This window comes from Lipotes vexillifer, unplaced genomic scaffold (assembly GCF_000442215.2).
Source record: "Lipotes vexillifer unplaced genomic scaffold, Lipotes_vexillifer_v1.1 scaffold742, whole genome shotgun sequence".
NCBI lineage: Eukaryota > Metazoa > Chordata > Mammalia > Artiodactyla > Lipotidae > Lipotes > Lipotes vexillifer.
In genome coordinates, this window is record NW_006775459.1 from 2,386,629 (window position 1) to 2,413,397 (window position 26,769).

A 26,769-nucleotide genomic window follows, 5' to 3' on the forward strand; every position below is an offset into this window, starting at 1 on the left:
AAGGCTACTTGCTGTTATCAGGTACTTCCCAGATGGCAAAACTTTAGTATGGATAATAAATCTCAAAACTGCCTAATAAAGAAAAGGCTGATTGATTAGATGGAAGACGTATGAAAATGGAACCTCTTGGGTCATTTACCTTAAACACAAAAGCTTGGCTGGTTAATTATCTCACCAATATAGATGACTGTGAAATTGGTATGAAAAAAAGAAATATGTATGCAATTGTGTATGTATGTGTAAACAAAAGGAAAATGTTGAAATTAAAATCATCAAAGGAAATTTTTCTGTTGTTATTAGCAAGGTGTAATGAAACAGGCACTCTCATACACTGCTGGTCTGTAACAAAACTGGTAAAAGACTTCTGGAAATCTTCTTGATTGTATGTAGAAGACATATGTATAAGGAGAGTGAAAGAAAGTAAAAGAATCCACATTTCCAAATGTGAGAAATTGGTTAAATAGTTATTATTACATCACATCATTCAGACATTAGGAAAAATGAAGTATATTTAGCTTTACTGATTTGGAAAAAATTTGATGCCAAGAAAAAAAAAATCAGGTTATAAAATAGTATGCATTTCCTGGTTCCATTTTTGCAAAGAATACATTTGTTATATATATGAATTTATGAAAAAAATTTTATCCATGAATGTAAGGGAAAAGGCCTTTTAGAATTTTCCGAAACAGTGAAATGTTTTTCTCCAGTTGGTAATGGCATACTGATTTTTTTTTTTTTTGGCTATATCTATATTTTCTAATTTTACAACAAAGATATATTACTTTCATAATAAAAAAACCTTTCCCTTCAAGACAATGACATATTTTATAGAGCTGAAAAAGTAAGCTGCCATAACCAACCAGGACCAAATAATTAATTGTTGGATACCCAAGTTCTCTTATAATATTTCTTCCATAAAAAGAACTGATTAAAATAACAGATGAAGATATTTTAAAGTTTATTATGTGGTGATATTTAATGAGAGTATCATTGGACTTTATATTGCAAATGCTATTATAAAGAATCCTCTGCATTTCATAATACGATCACCAAAGAAATGATCTTCAAACTTCAATAAATGTGTGCCATCTCAATTAAGACTCTTAATAACAAATATAATCTTTAGATGTTCTTATCTTCCATCATACCATCGAGGCTCTTTTACTATTTACTTAATTTACTGAGGTAACATTGGTTTATAACATGTCTCATGTGAACATTATATTTTGACTTCTGTATAAACTACAGTATGCTCAACACCAGAAGTTGTTTCTACCCATCACCATACAGTTTACCCCCTTTACTCAATTCGCCCCCTTTCCCTTCTGGTAATTATTACTCTTTTCTCTATAAATACATGTTTATTTTGCTTGGTTTGTTCATTTATTTAAAAAAATTTTTAATATTTCACATTTGAGTGAAATCATATAGTATTAGTTTTTCTTTGAATGACTTATTTATCATAACACCCTCAAGGTACATCCACGTTGCCACAAATGGCAAGACTGTATCTTTTTTATGTATTCCATTGTATTATATATACTACTTCTTCATCCATCCATTCATCAATGGGCACTTTCCATATCTTGGCTATTGTAAATAACGCCACAATGAACACAGGGTGCATGTATCTATTCGAATTAGAGTCTTCATATTCTTCAGATAAATACCCAGAAGTGGAATACCTGGATCATAGGGTAGTTCTAGTCTTAATTTTTTGAAGAATCTCCATACTGTTTTCCATAGTGGCTGCACCAATTTACATTCCCACCAACACTGTACCATACTTTTTTCCACATCCTCTCCAGTACTAGTTATTTCTTGCCTTTTTGATAACAGCCATTCTAACAGGCCTGAGGTGATCTCTCACTGTGGTTTCGATTTGCATTTCTCTAATTAGTGATGTTGAATATCTTTTCATGAGCCTCCTGGCAATCTGTATGTCTTCTTTGGAAAAAATATTTAGCTCCTCTACCCACTGTTTAATCAGGCTGTTTTTTTGTTGTTGTTGAGTTGTATGAGTTCTTCATATATTTTGGATATTACCCCCAAACTGAATATATGATTTGTAAATATCTTCTCCCATTCGGTAGGTTGTCTTTTCGTTTAGTTGATGATTTACTTTACTGTACACAGCTTTTTAGTTTGATGTAGTCCTGTTTATTTTTGCTTCTGTTTCCCTGCCCAAGGAAACATATACAAAAAGATATTGCTAAGACCAACTTCAAGGAGCATACTATGTTTACTTTTAGCTTTATGGTTTCAGGTCTTACATTCTAGTCTTTAATCCATTTTGAGTTTTGTGTATGGTGTGATATAGTGGTCTAGTTTCACTCTTTGGCACGTGGCTGTCCAGTTTTTCCAATACTATATTGAAGAGACTATGCTTTTTCCATTGTATGTTCTTGGCTCCTTTATCATAAACTAATTGTCCATATATGTGCGGGTTTGTTTCTGGGCTCTCAATTCTGTTCCATTAATCTACATGTCTGCTTTTCTTATCTGTTATAAAAATACAACTTTTTATTGTGTAAAATAAAACCTGTTTTGCAGAATAAAACTTCTATTTAGCAAATGAAAGATTTTGTCAGAGACTAAGTCCTTGTTTTCTAAGTCTATGTTTCTTATAGTGAGGCCCAAAGACATATTCTTGCAGTATGAGATATTTTTATCCTCTTTTAAAGAGAATTTATTTGCAAATCACTGATTTATACAATATACTTAAACCTGTCTACATCATATACACTGACCAAACAAATAAATAGCTGTTCTTTCATGCTGAAAGAATAAGCTAAACTTTAACATGTACACAAATACTTATAGGTAAGTTGTGCAGCCTGAATCCCCAGTTTTTAAAAGTCTCTAGTTTTTCCTGGATATTCTGTGAATATTAGGAAAAGGACACTGAAGTATGGTTTTTTGGGTTTTTTTTGCTGCACTGGGTCTTCATTGCAGTGTATGCATTTCTCATTATGGTGGCTTCCCTTGTTGCAGAGCACGGGCTCTAGGCATGCGGGCTTCAGTAGCTGCAGAACGCAGGCTCAGTAGTTGTGGCTTGCGGGCCCCAGAGCACGTGGGCTTCAGTAGTTGCGGCGCATGGGCTCTAGAGCACGTGGGCTTCAGTAGTTGTAGTGCCCAGGCTCACTAGTTGCAGCTCACCAGCTCTAGAGCACAGGCTCAGTAGTTGTGGCACATGAGCTTAGTTGCTCCTCAGCATGTAGGATCTTCCTGGACCAGGGACCAAACTCATGTCCCCTGCATTGGCAGGTGGATTCTTAACCACTGTGCCACCAGGGAAGTCCTGAAGTATACTTTTAATTGTAGTAGATTTACAGTATTGTGTTGGTTTCAATTGTACAGTAAAGTGATTCAGTTATATATTGTGTTGGCCAAAAGGTTCGTTTGGGTTTTTCCATAACATAAAAACCCGAACGAACTTTTTGGCCAATCCAATTTTTTTCAGATAATTTTCCATTATAGGTTATTACAAGATATTGAATATAGTTCTCTGTGCTATACAGTAAATCCTTGTTGCTTATCTATTTTATGTATAGTGGTGGGTATCCCATACTCTTTACTTATCATTCCCCCTCTCCCTTTCCCCTTTGGTAACCGTAAGTTTGTTTTCTATGTCTGAGTCTGTTTCCACTTTTTAATATAGATTCATTTGTATTATTTTTTAGATTCCATATACAAGTGATATCATATAATATCTGTCTTCCTCTGACTTAATCCACTTAGTATGGTGCTCTCTAGGTCCATCCATGTTGCTGCAAATGGCAATATTTTGTTTTTATGGCTGAGTAATATTCCATGGTGTGTGTGTATGTATATGTGGTGTGTGTATGTATATATACGTATATGTGTGTAGATATATATATATGTATATATACATACACATACCACATCTTCTTAAACCAATCATCCATTGATGGCACTTCAGTTGTTTCCATGTCTTGGCTATTGTAAACGGTGTTGCTATGAACACCAGGATGCATGTATCTTTCTGAATTAAGAGTTTTTATCTTTTCTGGATATATGGGAGTGGGATTGCTGGATCATAAAATAGCTCTATTTTTAGTTATTAAGGAACCTCCTCACTGTTTTCTATATATGAGTATCTTTAAGTGAGGCTACTTTTATATACAATCTTTACATTTTTCATGTACAGTGACCTTTGAACAACGTGGAGGTTAGAAGCACCAACCCTGCACACCACTGAAAATTCGAGAATAACTTATTTGTGGTCCTGCATCCCCGGCAGATTCAACTGTGGATATGTGGATCATGCAGTACTGTAGTATTTACTATTGTAAAAGATCTGCGTATAAGTGGACCCACTACAGTTCAAACCTACATTGGTCAAAAATCAACTGTATTTCATTTTTCCTGCTTTTTAACTTTGGTTCACAGTTGGAATGTGTGATTTACTCCAATCTCCCTTTTACAATGTCCAAATGATCTTTTAGTAGTTGAGCTGAAAAAAGTTCTCCAAAGGGCATCTGCAACTGTTTTCTTCTAACAAATCTCTTATCTCAACTTGTCTTGTCACCTGTCTCTTTATTATCATCTGATTCTCTGTTTAATTACATTTCAGTTATCGGAATTTTGGTTACACCTCTATTTTTACTCTCCTATAATGATAAGGCCCCCCCTTCCACCTCTACCACACCCCACAAATAACTACTTACATCCTGGCCTCTAAATATTATTTTCAAAATACTTCCACATAAAGTAAAAAAACTTCCAAAATTTATATAGGGACACAACTACCTTTTTCTCCCACTTTGCACACATTCCCATAGCACAGAGCTGGTAGGTGTACAATAAATGACCAATAAATACTTAAGTGATTTATCCCATCCTATTCTCAGTTGTCTTGTTTGTTGTTAGCATATTATTATTAAGAGTATCAATTCTTAAATTTTAAAAAGTCACTATAAACTATTAAAAAATCAAACAATGATTTAATATAACAAAAAGTTTAAAATATAAATTCATAATTAGTTACTTTCCTTTTTAAAATTATAGGCTTACTGGGACACAAAAACCAACTATCTTTTATCCACTGATAGACATTTTAAAAGTATCTATATAACAGTACAAGAAAATTGATATGTAGGAATTACTTACCTGAGGGATAACAATATCTGCTAATGCCTTTGAAAGCCTATATAATTCCATTGTGTTTTCTAATTTCAAGGAACCATTATGCTGGACATCATATTTTATACAGTCATATATGTCAGGGATTTTACTAATATCATATCTTCCATTCTTTGTTTTAAAGTCTTTCTCCAACTTGGACCATCTACGTAGCATGAGCTCTAAGGTCTCACTATGATAAAGCTGAATATCTAAAACATAACAGTTTTAGTATATTAAACTTCAAAATCAGATAAAGAATATATATTAAAAATTGGTAGTTAGAAACTTCTTAAATATCAAAGGTAAAATTGTTAACAAGCTAGGAAATGTTACCATAGGCATATACTATTAGCAACCATATATTCTGTAGACTTGAATAAAGGTATAAATACATGGGTTAGGAACTGGTTTTACAGACCTTCCATATGTTACATACGTTAGTTGCCCAAGTTATTAACTAAGCTAGTCTCAGAGTCAGAGCACTGATCACCTTCCTGTTGCTTGCTCCTTCTTATTATGCTGCCTATTTGCTGCTGAACTGTACAGTAATGCTACATAATTAACCAAATAAAAATGTTTTATTATCCCTTTCATGCTACCACAGATAAAAGCAATTATAACTTCACTATTATTCTTTTGCTGGATATATACTAACTCAAATTACACCTAGACATACCTATCTAATGCTAGATATAGCATTAAAGGCTTGAATTTTTTATGACTGGCGCATCTTATTTAAAAATGTTTATAGCAACTGGATAGTGCCTTTTATTTGTTTTCTAATCTAAGGAAAACAAAATATTTACCTGATGATTTGGGATCTTCCATTCGATGTCTGATTTGAGAAGTCAAACTTTGTATCAAGAAATACACTTTGTCACAGGTCTTCACAGGATTTTTAATTAAATGCATTGATTTGATAAGAGAAATGCTTCCAGATGGAGTAAGCTACAAATGAATAGAGTATATATTTTTACATCTGGTTATGCTCAATTGGCCAAGAGAACAATATACAAAATTTTCCAGTAGCTGGAGAATAACTTCAAACTACAAATTAAGATGACCCCCAAAATACAGAAATAAGATCAAGGAGGAAATAAAAACCTAAAAATTTCATGTTAAAAAAATCCTAAACCTTAGCTAACATTAGATTATCCACAGGAAAAACCTAATAGAAGTACTCTAACTTACAAGGAGATTTTATTCTAATATTTTGCAGACATTTTGCTGATTCACTTGGTATTTGCAAATATGGTTTAACCATTTGACATATATTGACATGTAATAACCTCAAGACTATTATTTTCATCAATTTTTCCAGATGAGGTACTTAACAGAGGTTAAAGCACCTTCCCTAAGATCAAACCACTAGTATGCAAAGAGTGAGATTAAAAAAGCAGGTAATCTGGCTAAAGAGCTGTGCTCTTAACCACCATGTAAATGCCTTTGTGATGAGATTTTTTGCAAGTCAACAAAAGCCATTAATGACAAATAGTTTCAATTTTCACTGTTGAAACTTTGCCTGGCAAGTAATTTAACCCCATCAAATAAATTTGTATAAATATAAAAAATGTAAAGTGGAATTCCACTTCTTGTTATGGTGAACTAGGTAGTTTAGGCCAATCTAACCACTGAAGATTAGTAAAAGTCCTGGGCAAAGAACTTCTATACTTCTGCTTTAAGGTATCTGAGAGATAAGATATTAAGAATTATGGAAACCAAACTCATAGGTCAGAGATCCAGAGAGTGATACTGGCTTTTAAGGCTGTTTTTGCATTGGAGACATTTGTTGATTCTGAATAGACAGCAGAGAAGAATAGAGCTTTAATATCATTTTAGGTTAACGGGACAAAAGTGAAGTCCAGGATTTTCAAAGGTGAAACTCTGGTAAACTCTACATTTAGGGTTCAAAAAAGGGATAAACTGGAGTCTGCATTTTTAATAAGACACCAGATGATTCTTAGTCAAGTAAGTTTGAAAAACACTTTAGTTCTAGAGTCCTTGCTTTGTCCAGGAAGAGGATAAAAGCATGATGTAAACATTCAATTTGCAGATGTCACAGAAGCCTATTGTTATCTCTTGGGTAGTGACAAAACAAATAGTAAAATCAAATATAATTTTCAAACTACCAGGGAAATAAATAAATAAAAAGTACCAATTCCAATGAAGCAAGAAAGGAGAGAAAAATAAAAATAGGCAGTATAAAGTACTTAAAAGGATAATAGATTCATATACAAATTTCAGTAATTTATAATATAAATGAAATAATTGTCCTAAACAAAGATTTTCATGACAAATTTTTTAAAAATCTATATGCAGATTTTAAGAGATACATCTAAAAGTATAGTTTCAGAAAGACTGAAAGTTAAAAGATAAAAAAATACTGTACAAACACCAAGTAAAAGAAAAAACAACTGTTTTAGCTATATTAATCTCAAAGTAAATTTTGAGGCAAAAATACTGATTGAAATATACCAATTCTTAATTTGTATGCATTTAATAGCATGACATCAAAACATGTAAAGGAAGGCTTAAGAGATTACAAAGACAAGAAAAATCCACAACTATAGTGGGAAATTTTAACACACAACAGTAAAGAAAGAAAAAACAGACCAAAAAAAAATCAGCAAGAATTTTTGTTTTTACCAAAATGATATAGAGTTAGAAATAACAAAAATATAACTTAAAAATACATAGGTTTGGGGCTTCCCTCGTGGCGCAGTGGTTGAGAGTCCACCTGCCGATGCAGGGGACACGGGTTCGTACCCCGGACTGGGAAGATCCCACATGCCGCGGAGCAGCTGGGCCCGTGAGCCATGGCCGCTGAGCCTGCGCGTCCGGAGCCTGTGCTCCGCAACGTGAGAGGCCACAAGAGTGAGAGGCCCGCATACCGAAAAAAAAAAAAAAAAATGCATAGGTTTGGAAATTTTAAAAGTACACTTCTAAATAACATATGATCAAAGAAATCACTAAGGAAATTAGAAAATGTCCCAGGGCTTCCCTGGTGGCGCAGTGGTTGAGAGTCCGCCTGCCGATGCAGGAGACACGGGTTCGTGCCCTGGTCCGGGAGGATCCCACATGCCAAAGAGCAGCTGGGCCCATGAGCCATGGCCGCTGAGCCTGCGCGTCCGGAGCCTGTGCTCCGCAACGGGGGAGGCCACAACAGTGAGAGTCCCGCATACCGCAAAAAAAAAAAAAAAAAAAAGAAAAAAAAAAGAAAATGTCCTAGATGGCATAAACCTCAATTTATGAATACAGTCAAAACAGTGCATAAAGGGAAATTTATGGCCTAGAGTGTGTATTTTACAAAAGATTGAACATTCATGAGTTAATAAGCATCCATCTAGTGACATTAGTTTTAACAATTAGAAAAAGAGCAAAATAAAACTACAGAAGTAGAAGGAATATTAAACAATAAAAATTAATAAAATAGAAAACAAGTGCATAATTTAGTGAACCAACAAATCTGAAAGTTCTTTTAAAGGACTAATAAAGCTGATCAACTATGGCAAAACTGATCAAGGGAAAAAAAGGGCGGGAAGACTGTACAATGTTATGAAACAAAAAGGAATATCTCTACTGATCTTGCAGACATTATAAACAACTTAAGAGGACTGTATACACAAATTTCTAGAAGAATGTAACTTAATACAGACACAAGACATAATGAATGGAAACTACTAAATTACTCTGGAAACCACAATTACAAGTTTTCGCATAAAGAAAATGCCCATGGGATTTACCAGTAAATTTTACCAAACATTTACTGAAACATATATACATGAATTATTCCCCCCAAACAGAACTCTCTAATTTTATGAGAACAGCATAATCTTGATATTGAAAGCAGACAAAGACAACAAGAATAAAAAAGTAAAGGTCAGTATGACTCATGAACACAGATGTAAAACTCCTAACCAAAAATATTAGTAAACCCAAACCAGTGATATCTATATCTATATCTATATCTATATCTATATTTTTTTTTTAATGAGCTTATTCTAGGAACCACGGTAGCCTCCCCCCCAAATCATATGGTGTTTAACAGATAAGAAAACATAAAATTTAAAAACTTGTCATGATAAAACCTCTTAAGAAAACAGGAGTAGAATGGATTTTCCTTATTTTGAAAAAGAGTAGCTTTAAAAAAATCTAGAGACCATACTTAATGGACAGCGTTAAAAAGATTTCCCTTTGAGAATATGAACAAAAACAGAAAAGTCACTTCTATTTACTATCACTTTGATGGTACTAGTTATTAAAGTAAAGCAATAAAAAGAATTAAAAACATAAAAACTGGAAAGGAAGACAAAAACCTGGGGATATGCTTTGAAAAGATTTCTTTGAATCTACAGATAAATTACTAAGTTAATAAATAAGTTCAACAAAGTTGACACATATAAAGTCAATATTAAAAAAACTATTTGTACATAGTAGCAACAGACAGTAACCTTTTTAGAGGGAGCGTTTACAAGTACACAACATTTTTTTTTAAAGATGTAAGTTTTCACAAACTATAGATCTAATGCAATCTAAATCAATATTCCAACAGGATTTTGGGCCAGGTTATTTTAAAACTTATATGGAAATACAAGAAAAGCCAAGAAGAACTTGAAGAAGGACCCATGTAGGATTTGGGAGATCTTATTCAATGGCCCAAGAGTCAACAAAAGAATACATTCTAGAAACAGAGAACACACATATGATAAAGCTGGCACTACAGAGTAGTGGGGAAAGGATGGTGTTTTCAGTATGTGGTGTTGAGACACCTGGATGTACATATGGTTGGGGGGAAAACATCAATTTTGACATCCTTATCTAATAGCACACACAAAAGTCAATTTTAGCTAGATTGTAGATAAATGTGCAGGGAAAAACAGTAAAGTTTATAGAAGATCGTATATGGGAATATCTTATGACCCCACATTAGAAAAAGGTATTATACCGTATGCTAACACATATATATGGAATTTAAGAAAAATAAAAATGTCATGAAGAACCTACGGGTAAGACAGGAATAAAGACACAGACCTACTAGAGAATGGACTTGAGGATATGGGGAGGGGGAAGGGTAAGCTGTGACAAAGCGAGAGAGAGGCATGGACATATATATACTACCAAACGTAAGGTAGATAGCTAGTGGGAAGCAGCCGCATAGCACAGGGAGATCAGCTCAGCGCTTTGTGACCGCCTGGAGGGGTGGGATAGGGAGGGTGGGAGGGAAGAGATGCAAGAGGGAACATATGTATATGTATAACTCATTCACTTTGTTATAAAGCAGAAACTAACACACCATTGTAAAGCAATTATACTCCAATAAAGATGTAAAAAAATAAATATATAAAAATAAAATATAGGTTTAATTGTTAAACCTATGATAAATTAAAAAAAAGAAAAAGGTATTATAAATAATGCATTAAAATGCACTGAACATAAAGGAAAAAACTGACCTTGAAATACATGGAAATAAAAAAAGAAATACATGGAAAATAAGAATTTCTGCTTATCAAAGGAAATCATTAAGGCTCAGGGTAGATGGTAGTATTTAGAACATATAACAAAGAGCTCATATCCAAAATATACAAAGAAATTCTACTATTCAATAAGAAAAACACAGGCAACTAGTAGAAAAAAAGGACAAGACTTGAAGAGCAGGCCTTATGAAAGAAGATACCTAAATGGTCAACGAATATTAAAACCACAGTGAGGTACTACTATACATCCACCTTCAGAATAGGCAAAATTGAATGGTCTGAAAATACCAAGAATAGAGACTATGTAGAGCAATAACAATTTCCATGGACTTCTGGCAGGAGTATAAATTGCTTCAATGACTTTGGAAAACAGTTTGACATCTACTAATATTGAAATACTAGCACACTGTGGGGCACAACACTGCCACTCCTAGAATACACCAAAGAGAAACATATGCTCATATACACTAGGAGGCATATGTGGATATTCAAGGCAGTATTAGCATAACAGCCCCAAACTATAACAATATTAGAAAGCATATATAAATTGGCATATACTCATAAAATAGAATATGGATTAACAAACTAGGCCAAACATGACCTGTGATAGCCTGTGAGCTAATAAATGGTTTTTACATTTTTAAAAGGTGGTTTAAAAAAGAAAAGAATATGCAACAAGCAACTATATGTGATCTACAAAGCCTGAAATATTTACTATCTGGTCTTTTACAGAAAAAGTTTGCCAACCTCTGAAAACAATACTACATAGAAATGAAAATTAATTCTGAAAATTCTCAAAACTATGGATGAATTTCACAAACATAACATTGAGAAACAGAAGCCAGACATAAAAGAAAACATTCTATTACATGAAGCTTAAAAAATACCCCGAACTGAGACTATGGTAGCTACAGATACATACTTAGCCAAATAAGCACTCTGGGTATAAGACTATAAAAAGTTAGGATAGTGGGCTTCCCGGGTGGCGCAGTGGTTGAGAGTCCGCCTGCCGATGCAGGGGACGTGGGTTCGCGCCCCGGTCCGGGAAGATCCCGCATGCCGTGGAGCGGCTGGGCCCATGAGCCATGGCCACTGAGCCTGCGCGTGCAGAACTGGGAAGGGACACACAGAGGCTAGAGCTGTACCAACGTTCTGTATCTCTGTACTGATTATACAACTCTTTGCTTTATAATATGATAAGCTCTAAGTTTACATTTTATGCACTTTTCTATGTGTATGTGCATGTAATATTTGACAATGTAAGAGTTTGGTAAGACCCACCTTTTCATAATCTTCAGCAGTAAAATCTCTGTCTTTCTGAAGTATTTCATGAAGTCTTGCTTTCACACGTTGCTGACAACTGCTCAAAGAGTCACTATCACTATCCAAAAGGCCATTCATGTTTGCACTTTTCACCATCTGAACAAGAATGGGTGTAAGTTCTCCTTCTAGAGCTAACAGCCCCTAAATACATAAAATAAAACCAAAACAGATTAAGAATTAGCATGCAAAATAGAAGGTATCTTAATAATTATCTTGTTACATGCTGAATTTCACAAGGTGTAAGCTTACTATTTACAATAAACTTTATTAATAATGCAACTTGTCATTGCCATTTCAGGGCTTTAGTTAGAAGTTTCAAATTTAGAATATTAAAATAATACTTTAGTAAAAATCTTTTAAAATGCTATATTAGATGAAAATTCTAACAATTCTAAAAAACATTTATTTATACCTTTGCAAAAGCAGCTGCAGTCATCTGGACTCGTCCTTCATCAGAGGCATATATTTTAAGGTCATGTCGGTAGGTACTATGTAATCTAAGTAAACCACAACCAGGAAATCCTGCATAATCTCCTGAAAATAAATCCTCAAATCACTTAAGCTATATTTTTACCTCACTGTATTTCTATAAATATCTAATAACATCTCAAAATTAGAATTTGAAAATATGATGTATGAATTTAACTGAATTAAAGAAACTCCAAGATTTACCTTGTCCTCCAGGATACATACACCTAAAAGCTCTTCCAAGTTCTTCAGCCTGGACCCTGCCTGCAGGGGTTAGTTCTCCTCCCCATTTTAGAACCAGAAGTAAGGATGGCTCTTCTCTTCGGCTGTCTAAGATACATGTGAATGAATAAAGCAAATGTCAATGTTTTTTCTTCTAAACAGACATATTTCAAGATTAATTTTTTCTTTGTGTCTCTTCTGCAGTGGAATATGGCCCTTATGTAAATTATTTTGTTCCCTAAACATACCTTTCTTGTAGGCTGTTGCTTCTGCTAGGAATACCCCTTGCTCCACCTGTTAAAATCTTACTAAAATTTCAAAATCTCTCCCACACTCTAGAAAGAAGGCTCTTTCCCAGTTCTCTAAAAGGAAACTTCTCCCTTCCCTGCTCTCAGTGGTATGAGAGCAATGGTATTTCCCCAATGTATTTAGTTGTACTACATATACTAGATTAAGAGCTCCTTGATGACAGGATTCAGATCTTGGCTTTGTGTTAAGGGCCTCCTGCACTGCTGTCACATAAAAGTTAATGTTATCTGAAGTGAAGAAGATATACACATTTTTATGATTAGTAATCAGTGATCTGCATAACTTTCAAGAAGATGTGAGATGACAGAGCTTAATATTTATTATAATTTAAACTTATGGGTGAGATATACAATAAAATATAGCTAAGAACAGCTTTTTAAGTTTGGAGTTGTAGAATCTATATGTTCCAGACCAAAGTATTTTCTCAGATATAGGGGAGGTCTGAGTTTCTATATTTAATTTTGACTTGCTCTTTATCACGTCCTAAGATCTGTGTTGGATTACAGAAACAAAGGTCATGTAAAAATTAGTGCTATAAGCACTAAAGAATTTGATGATTCATTAAAAGTGATAGAAAATCACCCTTTCCCCTGGGGCTAGTTAGTAACTGTATGTGCTTTACCATGCAAGCCAACATTCATTTATAGAAAGGTAATTAATTGACTTGTTAATTATAGTTGTTTATGGATTTTTTTAATATAAACATCAAAATATAGAAAATTAATCTGTTGCTATTAATCACAAGGTGTGACAAGAGCAATATATCAAATTTTAGAATATATAAAGATCAACATAATCAAATTTGTTTCCATTTAAAATAATCATTACTTCAATTTTTGCTACTATAAATAATGCCACTGTGAATATCCCTATAGAACAATCTTTCCCTCAATATCTGCTTACCCCCTTGGGATAGATTCTTATAAGTAGAATTAAGGTCAAAGCATATGAAAAATTTCTGAAGTGTTTCCCCCTGCCCCCAGCTGCACTGCGTAACATGCTGGATCTTAGTTCCTCGATCAGGGCTTGAAACCGTGTCCCCTGCAGTGGAAGAGTGGAGGCTTAACCACTGGACTGCCAGGGAAGTCCCCTGAAATGTTGATATATACTGCCAATTTACTTTTCAAAGAATTATGTCAAAGCTTCCCTGGTGGCACAGTGCTTAAGAATCTGCCTGCCAATGCAGAGGACACGGGTTGGAGCCCTGGTCCGGGAAGATCCCACACGCCACAGGGCAACCAAGCTCGTGTGCCACAACTATAGAGCCTGAGCTCTAGAGTCCGTGAGCCACAACTACTGAGCCCGTTAGCCACAATTACTGAAGCCTGCACACCTAGAGCCCGTGCTCTGCAACAAAAGAAGCCACTGCAATAAGAAGCTGGCGCACCACAACGAAGAGTAGCCCGCACTCGCTACATCTAGAGAAAGCCCGTGCACAGCAAGGAAGACCCAATGCAGCCAAAAATAAAATAAATAAAATGAAGTTAAAAAAAAAAAGCATATGTCAATTTACAATCCTACCAGTAAACTGAAATCCTGTCACATTGTACTCTCATCAGCATTCTTTATTATCATTTGAAGAAGAACAAAATAAGAAAACACTTTGCCAGTGTGATAGGCAAGGCTGGTTATTACTATTATCATTATTGTATTGGGCATCTCCACTTCTCCATAAAATGGCTTCCCAACCCCTGCCCATTTTTCTTTTGAAAAGTAAATGAACTTTTGTGCTCATTGCTCTTAGGAGACTAATTTTAAATGCTTATTCTGATTTATTGGGTGGAGAAAAATATCTATTTTAGAAACATGGTGATTACGTATTTTTTTAAACACTCTTTTCATACTTCTTAAGTTTTCTTCCTGTATACCCTGTATGGGATAGGGACATTTAGTAACATTTAGTTATAAATAAATAAGCTTTTAGAAGAGTAAAAGAGAAGTCCTAGGCAGTTTTCAAAATAATGAGTAAAACATCTTTTATTTAAAGGATAGAAGGCAGAGTTAACACAACTCCATGTTATTTTTCCTCTGTTCAGCATGCTAACCCCTAAACTATTAGAAGATTACAAAGGTAATCAACAACGAGTAGTAAGTCCCTACATATAAATAAAACACAATGGGCATTAATAGTGACATACCTTCTTCTTCACTAGATGTCTTAGGACAACCATGAGGGAGATAGGTTAATTGGACCTTACGATTTATTCCAGAAAAATGGCCATACCTGAAAAATAAAATGGCAAACAGAATAGACAATATTCAATAAGCATGCAATGCAACCTCCTAAAGAAAAACTAAAATCCGCCTAGACAAAAACTGAATCTTACATATTAATGCTTCCTATTTGTAATTACCTTGCTGAATTCTTCAAAATATCCTAGCACAAAATCTGTATCCTAGGTAATTATTCTAACCACGTTAAAAATAAAAATACAATAAAGTTTCTCTATAAAAGTTGGAGAATTTTGAATAGATGCCAAAGTATATAAACATACAAAAACATAAATGTATGTGTCTTTAAAAAATAAAAAAAAAACGATTTTAAGTGGTCAAAGAAATAAAGCTTATAAGAGGAATACTGGTGGTACCAATTTCACTTGATTAAAACATAGCTCAAAATTATTTTTCACTTAAACAGCACTGAATCTGTGGTTAACTTAGCAATGTGGCCTTCATCCTAAGTAGTACTTCATACAAGATCTAAATGTGATGCTCTCTTTTGATCTCATCAAAATTAAAACTAAAACAGAACCTTCAATACAACAATCTCTTTTCTCACTGATGAAAATAAAATTCTTGTTAGATTTCCACTAATTTCTCCTCAGCTACAGTGATAAAGAGAAAGAAGATAAAACTGTGAAGGAAATTAACATGAAAAGTCACACATATTAAAAAAAAAGCACTATAAGTAGTTACCAAAATTATGGGTTTCAAAAAGATACTTACATCTCTAACACAGTCTTAAGTTGTTCAAGTTTTGACTTGTTTTCTTCAATTTCAGAATCATTATTTTGTCCCAACTCTATAAGAAGTTGTCGTGCAATATCCAGCACTTCCTGTAAAATAAATAAAGAATTGAATTTTTAGGTACCTTTGCGATTAGCAATTTAAAACCCAACAAGAAAACAGATGCACTTGCCTGTAACTGTTTTGGTTTTTTGAGCTTTAATTTCCCAGATTTATATCCATCACACTTTTCAAAAAGATCAAAGAATCTTATAAGAAAGACAGAGCACTGTTAGGCCTTTGCAACAATATTACCTCTATAAACTAAAACAAATAATTACAATAAATGATAGATATGGGGCTAAAACAATAATTAATAATAGATATGGGACTTGGGGTCTATGGACTTCAAACACTGCGTGCCCTCTTTCACTATACAATGTTGCTCCTCTACTTTGATTGATAAAACTTAGTATTTTCCTAAACCATATCAAACTAATAATCACTAGATTCACTGAATAGAAGTAACAAACTTTCATTCTACTAATTTTCATCTAGAAGGTTAAGAAGTTAATGATTCTCAGAAAGCAATGTAAGAGAATAATAACACAAGACTGAATATTTACAACAATAAATAAAAGCTAGGTCAGGATGATGACCATATATGGATATTGCCACAGTAATTTTCAGATGCTAAAATATACAATTTTAAATGAATTTTGTTGGATTTTATTGTTTTCCAGTGGTTTAAATATTAATGGCCAAGAAGTAGTGGTAAACAGTTTTTCTATATGAAGTATTAATCAAAATAACTAAGCACCTATCAGAAATCTTAAATTATCTCCTAAGAGTTAAATTATTCCCCTTTAAACATACTTTTGATGCCTCACTTCCATTTTCATTTTTTGCTTTGGTGTTCGGTCCCCATGACGTATGACAGCTATGACACATCTAAGTTCCATCCTAAAATTAAAAAAATAACGTTCAATTTTCTGACAAAGATTTGTGTTATATAATTCAGATTAATATATCTAATTATATTATAGAACCATCTTTCACCACTCTAAGATACTCTCCATGAAGCATAGTGCTTATAACAAAGTCTTATCAAATCAAATCTTAAAAAGAATTTAAGAGGCTGGAGGGGGAGTAATATTAAGCTACACAATACCTGCTTCTTCTCTTGAGATGACTATGCTAACTCTGGGATAAAAGTAAATGGAGGGGAGACCTTAAAGATGGTGAAAGAGTTAAGACGTGGAGATCACTTTCCTCCCTACAAATACATCAGAAATACATCTACATGTGGAACAACTCCTACAGAACACCTACTGAACGCTGGCAGAAGACCTCAGACTTCCCAAAAGGCAAGAAACTCCCCACGTACCTGGGTAGGGCAAAAGAAAACAAGAAAAAACAGAGACAAAAGAATAGGGACGGGACCTGCACCAGTGGGAGGGAGCTGTGAAGGAGAAAAGGTTTCCACACACTAGGAAGCCCCTTCGCTGGTGGAGACTGCGGGTGGCGGAGGGGTGAAGCTTTGGAGCCACAGAGGAGAGCACAGCAACAGGGGTGCACAGGGCAAAGCAGAGAGATTCCCGCACAGAGGATCGGTGCTGACCTGCACTCACCAGCCCGAGAGGCTTGTATGCTCACCAGCTGGGGCGGGCGGGACTGGGAGCTGAGGCTCGGGCTTCGGGAGGTCAGACCCCAGGGAGAGGACTGGGGTTGGCTGCATGAACACTGCCTGAAGGGGGCTACTGTGCCACAGCTAGCTGGGAGGGAGTCAGGGAAAAAGTCTGGACCTCCCTAAGAGGCAAACTTTTTCTTGCCTCTTTGTTTCACGGTGTGTGAGGAGGGGATTCAGAGCACTGCCTAAATGAGCTCTAGAGATGAACGTGAGCCACAGCTATCAGCGCGGACATCAGAGACGGGCATCAAATGCTAAGGCTGCTGCTGCAGCCACCAAAAAGTCTGGGTGCAAGTACAGGTCAATATCCACACCTCCCCACCCGGAGCCTGTGCAGCCCGCCACTGCCAGGGCCCCGTGATCCAGGGACAACTTCCCTGGGAGAACACAAGGCATTTCTCAGGCCGCTGCAATATCACGCTGGCCTCTGCAGCCACAGGCTCACCCTGCATTCCGTAGGCTTCACTCCCCCCAGTCTGAGTGAGCCACAGCCCCTAATCAGTTGCTCCTTTAACCCCGTCCTTTCTGAGCAAAGAAAGGACGCCCTCAGGTGATGCAGAGGAGGGGCCAAATGCAAAGCTGAACCCCAGGAGCTGAGCGAACAAAGAAGAGAAAGGGAAATCTCTCCCAGCAGTCTCAGGAGCAGCAGATTAAATCTCCACAATCAACTTGATGTACGCTGCATCTCTTAATACCTGAACAGACAACAAATCATCCCAAATTGAGGCAGTGGACTTTGGGAGCAATGATATATATATATATATATATATATATATATATATACTTCCTTTTTCTCTTTTGTGAGTATGTGTATGCTTCTGTGTGTAATTCTGTCTGTATACCTTTGTTTTTACCATTTGTCCTAGGATTCTGTCTGCCCATTTTTTTTTAGTATAGTGTTTAGCACTTCTTATCATTGGTGGATTTGTTTTTTGGTTTCCTTGCTCTCTTCTTTCTTATTTTTATTACTTAAAATTTTTTTTATTTTTAATAATTATTTTTTTATTTTAACAACTTTATTTTATTTATTTATTTATTTTTGTCTCCCTTTTATTCTGAGCTGTGTGGATGAGAGAATCTTGGTGCTCCAGCCACGTGTCAGGCCAGTGCCTCTGAGGTGGGAGAGCGGAGTTCAGGACATTGGTCCACCAGAAACCTCCCAGCTAAACATAATGTCAAACGGCAAAAATCTCCCAGAGATCTCCATCTCAACGCCAAGACCCAATTCCACTCAATGACCAGCAAACTACAGTGCCGGACACCTTATGCCAAACAACTAGCAAAACAGGAACACAACCCCACCCACTAGCAGAAAGGCTGCCTAAACTCATAATAGGTCATAGACACCCAAAAACACACCACTGGATGCGGACCTGCCCACCAGAAAGACAAGATCCAGCCTCATCCACCAGAACACAGGCACTAGTCCCCTCCACCAGGAAGCCTACACAACCCACTGAACAAAACTTAGCCACTGGGGGCACACACTAAAAAAAAACAGGAACTACGAATGTGCAGCCTGCAAAAAGGAGACCCCAAACACAGTAAATGAAGCAAAATGAGAAAACAGAGAAACACACAGCAGATGAAGGAGCAAGGTAAAAACCCACCAGAACAAACAAATGAAGAGTAAATAGGCAGTCTACCTGAAAAAGAATTCAGAGTAAGCATAGTAAAGATGGTCCAAAATCTTGGATACTGAATAGAGAAAATATAAGAAATGTTTAACAAGGACCCAGAAGACCTAAAAAGCAAACAAACAATGATGAAAAACGCAATAAATGAAATTTAAAAGTCTCTAGAAGGAATCAATAGCAGAATAACTGCGGCAGAAAAACGGGTAAGCGACCTGGAAGATAAAATAGTGGAAATAACTACTGCAGAGCAGAATAAAGAAAAAAGAATGAAAAGAATTGAGGAGAGTCTCAGAGACCTCTGGGACAACATTAAATGCATCAACATTCGAATTATAGGGGTCCCAGAAGAAGAAAAGAAAAAGAAAGGGACTGAGAAAATATGTGAAGAGGTTATAGTTGAAAACTTCCCCAATATGGGAAAGGAAATAGTTAATCAAGTCCAGGAAGTGCAGAGACCCATACAGGATAAATCCACACCAAGACACATATTAATCAAACTATCAAAAATTAAATACGAAGAAAAAATATTAAAAGCAGCAAGGGAAAAACAACAAATAACATACAAGGGAATCCCAATAAGGTTACAGCTGATCTTTCAGCAGAAACTGCAAGCCAGAAGGAGGTGGCAGGACATATTTAAAGTGGTGAAAGGAGAAAACCTAGAACCAATACTCTACCCAGCAAGGATCTCATTCAGATTTGATGGAGAAAGTAAAACCTTTACAGACAAGCAAAAGCTAAGAGAATTCAGCACCATGAAACCAGCTCTACAACAAATGCTAAAGGAACTTCTCTAGGCAGGAAACACAAGAGAAGGAAAAGACCTACAATAACAAACCCCAAACAATTAAGAAAATGGTCATAGGAACACGCATATCGATAATTACCTTAAATGTAAATGGATTAAATGCTCCAACCAAAAGACAAAGACTGGGCGAATGGATACAAAACTAAGACCCGTACATATGCTGTCTATAAGAGACCCACTTCAGACCTAGGGACACATAGAGACTGAAAGTGAGGGGATGGAAAAAGGTATTACCTGAAAATGGAAATCAAAAGAAAGCTGGAGTACCAATGCTCATATCAGACAAAACAGACTTTAAAATAAAGACTATTACAAGATACAAAGAAGGACACAAATAATGATCAAGGGATCAATCCAAAAAGAAGATATAACAATTGTAAACATTTATGCATCCAACACAGGAGCACCACAATACATCAGGCAAATGATAACAGCCATAAAAGGGGAAATCGCCAGTAACACAATCATAACAGGGGACTTTAACAACCCACTTTCACCAATGGACAGATCATCCAAAATGAAAATAAATAAGGAAACACAAGCTTTAAATGATACATTAAACAAGATGGACTTAACTGATATTTATAGGACATTCCATCCAAAAACAACAGAATAACTTTCTTCTCAAGTGCTCACGGAACATTCTCCAGGATAGATCATATCTTGGGTCACAAATCAAGCCTTGGTAAATTTAAGAAAATTGAAATCGTATCAAGTATCTTTTCCAACCACAATGCTATGAGACTAGATATCAATTACAGGAAAAAAATCTATAAAAATACATACACATGGAGGCTGAACAATACACTACTTAATAACCAAGAGATCACTGAAGAAATCAAAGAGAAAATCAAAAAATGCCTAGAAACAAATGACAATGAAAACAAGACAACCCAAAACCTACGGAATGCAGCAAAATCAGTTCTAAGAGGGAAGTTTATAGCAATACAATCCTACCTCAAGAAACAAGAAACATCTCAAATAAACAACCAAACGTTACATCTAAAGCAATTAGAGAAGGCAGGACAAAAATCCCCGAAGTTAGCAGAAGGAAAGAAATCATAAAGATCAGATCAGAAATAAATGAAAAAGAAATGAAGGAAATGATAGCGAAGATCAGTAAAACTAAAAGCTCGTTCTTTGAGAAGATAAACAAAATTGATAAACCATTAGCCAGACTCATCAAGAAAAAAGGGAGAAGACTCAAATCAACAGAATTAGAAATGAAAAAGGATAAGTAACAACTGACACTGCAGAAATACAAAGGATCATGAGAGATTACTACAAGCAGCTTGATGCCAATAAAATGACAACCACAAAGAAACAGATAAATTCTTAGAAAAGCACAGCCTTCTGAGACTGAACCGGAAAGAAACAGAATATATAAACAGACCAATCACAAGCACTGAAATTGAGACTGTGATTAAAAATCTTCCAACAAACAAAAGCCCAGCACCAGATGGCTTCACAGGCAAATTTTATCAAACATTTACAGGAGAGCTAACACCTATCCTTCTCAAACTCTTCCAAAATATAGCAGAGGGAGGTACACTCCCAAACTCATTCTACGAGGCCACCATCACCCTGATACCAAAACCAAAGATGTCACAAAGAAAGAAAACTACAGGCCAATAACACTGATGAATATACATGCAGAAATCCGCAACAAAATACTAGCAAACAGAATCCAACAGCGCATTAAAAGGATCATACACTATGATCAAGTGGGGTTTATCCCAGGAATGCAAGGAATCTTCAATATATGCAAATCAATCAATGTGATACACCATATTAACAAAAAGAAGAATAAAAACCATATGATCATCTCAATAGATGCAGAAAAAGCTTTTGACAAAATTCAACACCCATTTATGATTAAAAAAACCCTCCAGAAAGTAGGCATGGAGGGAACTTACCTCAACATAATAAAGGTTATATATGACTAACCTGCAGCCAACATCATCCTCAATGGTGAAAAACTGAAACCATTTCCACTACGATCAGGAACAACCCAAGGTTGCCCACTCTCACCACTATTATTCAACATTGTTCTGGAAGTTTTAGCCACAGCAATCAGAGAAGAAAAAGAAGGAAAAGGAATCCAAATCAAAAAAGAAGAAGTAAAGCTGTCACTGTTTGCAGATGACATACTATACATAGAGAATCCTAAAGATGCTACCAGAAAACCACTAGAGCTAATCAATGAATTTGGTAGAATAGGAGGACACAAAATTAATGCACAGAAATCTCTTGCATTCCTATACACTAATGATGAAAAATCTGAAAGAGAAATTAAGGAAACACTCCCATTTACCATTGTAACAAAAAGAATAAAATACCTAGGAATAAACCTACCTAAGGCGACAAAACACCTGTATGCAGAAAATTATAAGACACTGATGAAAGAAATTAAAGAAGATACAAACAGATGGAGAGATATACCATGTTCCTGGATTGGAAGAATCAATATTGTGAAAATGACTATACTACCCAAAGCAAGCTACAGATTCAATGCAATCCCTATCAAATTACCAATGGCATTTTTTTACAGAACTAAAACAAAAAATTTCACAATTTGTATGGAAACACAAAAGACCCCAAATAGCCAAGGCAACCTTGAGAAAGAAAAATGGAGCTGGCGGAACCAGACCCCCTGACTTCAGACTATACTACAAAGCTACAGTAATCAACACAGTACGTTACTTACACTAAAACAGAAATATAGATCAATGGAACAGGACAGAAAGCCCAGAGATAAACCCATGCACATATGGTCACCTTATTTTTGATAAAGGAGGCAAGAATATACAAGGGAGAAAAGACAACCTCTTCAATAAGTGGTGATGGGAAAACTCGACAGCTACATGTAAAAGAATGAAATTAGAACACTCCCTAACACCACACACAAAAATAAACTCAAAATGGATTAACGACCTAAATGTAAAGCCAGACACTATGAAACTCTTAGAGGAAAACATAGGCAGAACACTCTATGACATAAATCACAGCAAGATCCTTATGGACCCACCTTCTACAGAAATGGAAATAAAAACAAAAATAAACAAATGAGACCTAATGAAACGGAAAAGCTTTTGCACAGCAAAGGAAACCATAAACAAGATGAAAAGACAACCCTCAGAATGGGAGAAAATATTTGCAAAGGGAGCAACTGACAAAGGATTAATCTCCAAAATTTATAAGCAGCTCATGCAGCTCAATACCAAAAAAACAAACCACCTAATCCAAAAATGGGCAGAAGACCTAAATAGACATTTCTCCAAAGATGTACAGATTGCCAACAAACATGAATGGATGCTCAACATCAGTAATCATTAAAGAAATGCAAATCAAAACTACAATGAGAGGGCTTCCCTGGTGGCGCAGTGGTTGAGTCAGCCTGCGGATTCAGGGGACATGGGTTTGTGCCCTGGTCCGGGAAGATCCCACATGCCGCGGAGCGGCTAGGCCCGTGAGCCATGGCTGCTGAGCCTGCGCTCCACAACGGGAGAGGCTACAACAGGGAGGGGGCCGCGGACCCCCAAAAAAAAAAAAAAAAAAACTACAATGAGGTATCACCTCACACGGGTCAGAATGGCCACCATCAAAAAGTCTACAAACAATAAATGCTGCAGACAGTATGGAGAAAAGGGAACTCTCTTGCACTGTTGGTTGGAATGTAAATTGATACACCCACTATAAGAGAACAGTATGGACGTTCCTTAAAAAATAAAAAATAGAACTACCATACAACCCAGGAATCCCACTACTGGGCATATACCCTGAGAAAACCATAATTCAAAAAGGGTCATGTACCACAATGTTCATTGCAGCTCTATTTACAATAGCCAGGACATGGAAGCAACCTATGTGTCCATGGACAGATGAATGGATAAAGAAGATGTGGCACATATATACAATGGAATATTACTCAGGCATAAAAGGAAACGAAATTGAGTTATATGTAGTGAGGTGGATGGACCTAGAGTCTGTCATACAGAGTGAAGTAAGTCAGACACAGAAAAACAAATACCATATGCTAACACATATACATGAAATCTAAGAAAAAACAATGGTTATGAAGAACCTAGGGGCAGGATGGGAATAAAAATGCAGACCTACTAGAGAACGGACTTGAGGACACGGGGATGGGGAAGGGTAAGCTGGGACAAAGTGAGAGAGTGGCATCGACATATATACACTACCAAATGTAAAATCGATAGCTAGTGGGAAGCAGCCGCATAGCACAGGGAGATCAGTTTAGTGCTTTGTGGCCACCTAGAGGGGTGGGATAGGGAGGGAGACGCAAGAGGGAAGAGATAGGGGGATATATGTATATGTATAGCTGATTCACTTTGTTATAAAGCAGAAACTAACACACCATTGTAAAGCAATTATACTCCAATAAAGATGTTAAAATAAATAAATGAAATAAATATTTTTAAAAAATAAAGTAAATGGACTGTAATCCCCTAACTTCTTTAATTATCTGCCCTGTAGCATAGATCACTATAGACTGAGATTTCATTAAATCAAACAAAATAAAGCTGTTATATTTATTTTGCCCACATAAGAAGAAAAATATTTCAAACTCAAGTTACTGGAAGATAAAACTGTCTTAGCAAGAATGGTAGGGTACAATTTAACATTCGCCAAACTGTGAGATATAGAACACAACTCTATAGAATAAGTTACCCAAAAATATGTTTTGTGTTAAATAAGTTTGGAAATATTGGTTTAAAAACAAAATTAAGTATTTTTGCCCTCCTCTCTGCCCCAATGAGGACTCCTAAGAATATTTAATATGCTAACATAAAGCTCTAAGCTGTGAATATGAAGCATTTGGTCAACTCACCTGAGTGACAGGTAAATTTCAAGCAGTTACTTTCACTAGAATTTATGAAATACTTTGGCAATGTTGGTCTAATTAATTTACTTCAAGATATAACTGTATATTTTTCCTTTACATGCTGAGAGCACTAAAGTTGTATGACCACTGACCATGAACCTTTAGGGAACACATCTGTTGGCACCTCCTTTATTCTTATGGCTTAATTCAATAGTTCTATAATTATATAAGTATTTTTCAGGATTTTATTTGGAACAACAGAAAAGATCTTTAGTCTAAACAGCCCCATGTAAAAGCATATAATCTATTTCTCCATCTGCAAGGTCAATCATATGAAAACATACACAGTAGAGTGTCTAATAATTATTCAGAAATGTAATCTTCACTGCAATAGCACTAACCAATGGGGAAAACCCAAGGAGTTTCTAAATGAAAATATTTAAACTTACATAGTTCCAGATGTAGTTGGTACAATTGGGATATCTTCAGCTTCTAAGGGTATCGACCAGGGGATATGAAACTGTGGAGCAAGCTCTCGCATTACAATATTCCTTCAAGACAAAAAGAAAAGAAAAATTAAACTAGTTCATTTCAAGACAAACCTGGGTATTTAATGACAAATAACTGAGTATTACAGGAATTAAAGTCAAACTATCTAGTGATTATGTGAATACAGCACATAAAAAGTAACCTAAAAAATCAATCCTGATCAAGAAAAATTAGATCAGCAGTGCTAAACTGTTGTAATAGAACACACTAACAGGATGTCATGAATTTGGCTTTACTTATCTACTCTCATTTTAAAAATATAAATTACACAGGATTCAAGTAAATCACTGTAACTGCGTATCTACTTACAAAGATTCTGAAATCCAAGATTATCTCTTCTGTGTGGCCATTGATCATTTCTTTCAGTTTTTATTTATCACCTGCAAAGCTATTTTAAACTATTGCTCATGTTTAACAAATTTCTTATTACTCTTTGCTAATAAGGTTAATAATGAAAACATGTTTAAGTAATTATAAGACATTTTTTGTTTTGTTTAAATTTAGCATTTATTCATGCTAAAATTTAGTAAGCTCCCCCAAATTTCACTTTAAGGGTAAGTTCACAAACCTTTGAAATATACTGTAACAGCTGACCCCAATTATTAAAATACATTTTAAAGTGTAAGTTTTTTACGGCTTTGTCAAATATACTTTGAAATGGTTTAAAAATAGCTCTTGTCTTTCAAGTCGTCTAAATCAGGATATAAGAAAATAAGTCAAAGAATATAAAAATGGCATTTCTATGTGCAATAATTTCTTTTATATTCACTTCATAATCTCATGAGATTTTTTTTTTTTTTTTTTTTTTTTTTTTTTTTTTGGTATGCGGGCCTCTCACTGCTGTGGCCTCTCCCGCCGCGGAGCAACAGGCTCCGGACACGCAGGCTCAGCGGCCATGGCTCACGGGCCCAGCCGCTCCGCGGCACGTGGGATCCTCCCAGACCGGGGCACGAACCCGCGTCCCCTGCATCGGCAGGCGGACTCTCAACCACTGCGCCACCAGGGAAGCCCCTCATGAGATTATTTTAAAGTAACATGCGTGTAGAAAGCAGAATCATTCAAAAGAATTCTAAATTCCAGATATTTCTATTTTATTCTGGTTACTTATTCTGGTTAATTTTGTACCATTAAGTACTATAATTACATATCAAAAACTTGAGAAACAAAATAATCAAATAAATTAGCCATTTTGATGAATAACCTCTGTAATAATCACTAAAAATCACTGTTACAGCATTTCTAAATCTATGAAGTTAAATACCTTTAAGCCTTTACCTATACTGGTCATATATTAATTTGTCTTTCATAACCCAAAGTGTAATTCAGGATTTGGCATGGTCTTTGGGCAT

At 35.6% G+C, this 26,769-nt stretch overlaps 1 protein-coding gene across 3 annotated transcripts in view; it reads right to left on the minus strand.

Annotated features, from left to right (window-relative positions):
* PPIP5K2 (diphosphoinositol pentakisphosphate kinase 2) overlaps nt 1-26,769 on the minus strand; it is a 67,120-nt gene that overhangs the window by 27,442 nt on the left and 12,909 nt on the right. For all 3 annotated transcript variants that reach the window (XM_007449905.1, XM_007449904.1, XM_007449903.1), the window contains exons 9-18: nt 25,321-25,422; nt 16,767-16,853; nt 16,084-16,159; nt 15,891-16,000; nt 15,083-15,168; nt 12,618-12,743; nt 12,358-12,479; nt 11,904-12,086; nt 5,955-6,096; nt 5,134-5,357 (exon numbers count right to left, since the gene is read on the minus strand). In XM_007449905.1, the coding sequence (XP_007449967.1) occupies nt 5,134-5,357; nt 5,955-6,096; nt 11,904-12,086; nt 12,358-12,479; nt 12,618-12,743; nt 15,083-15,168; nt 15,891-16,000; nt 16,084-16,159; nt 16,767-16,853; nt 25,321-25,422 (1,258 nt within the window). The remainder of the gene's footprint in view (nt 1-5,133; nt 5,358-5,954; nt 6,097-11,903; nt 12,087-12,357; nt 12,480-12,617; nt 12,744-15,082; nt 15,169-15,890; nt 16,001-16,083; nt 16,160-16,766; nt 16,854-25,320; nt 25,423-26,769) is intronic.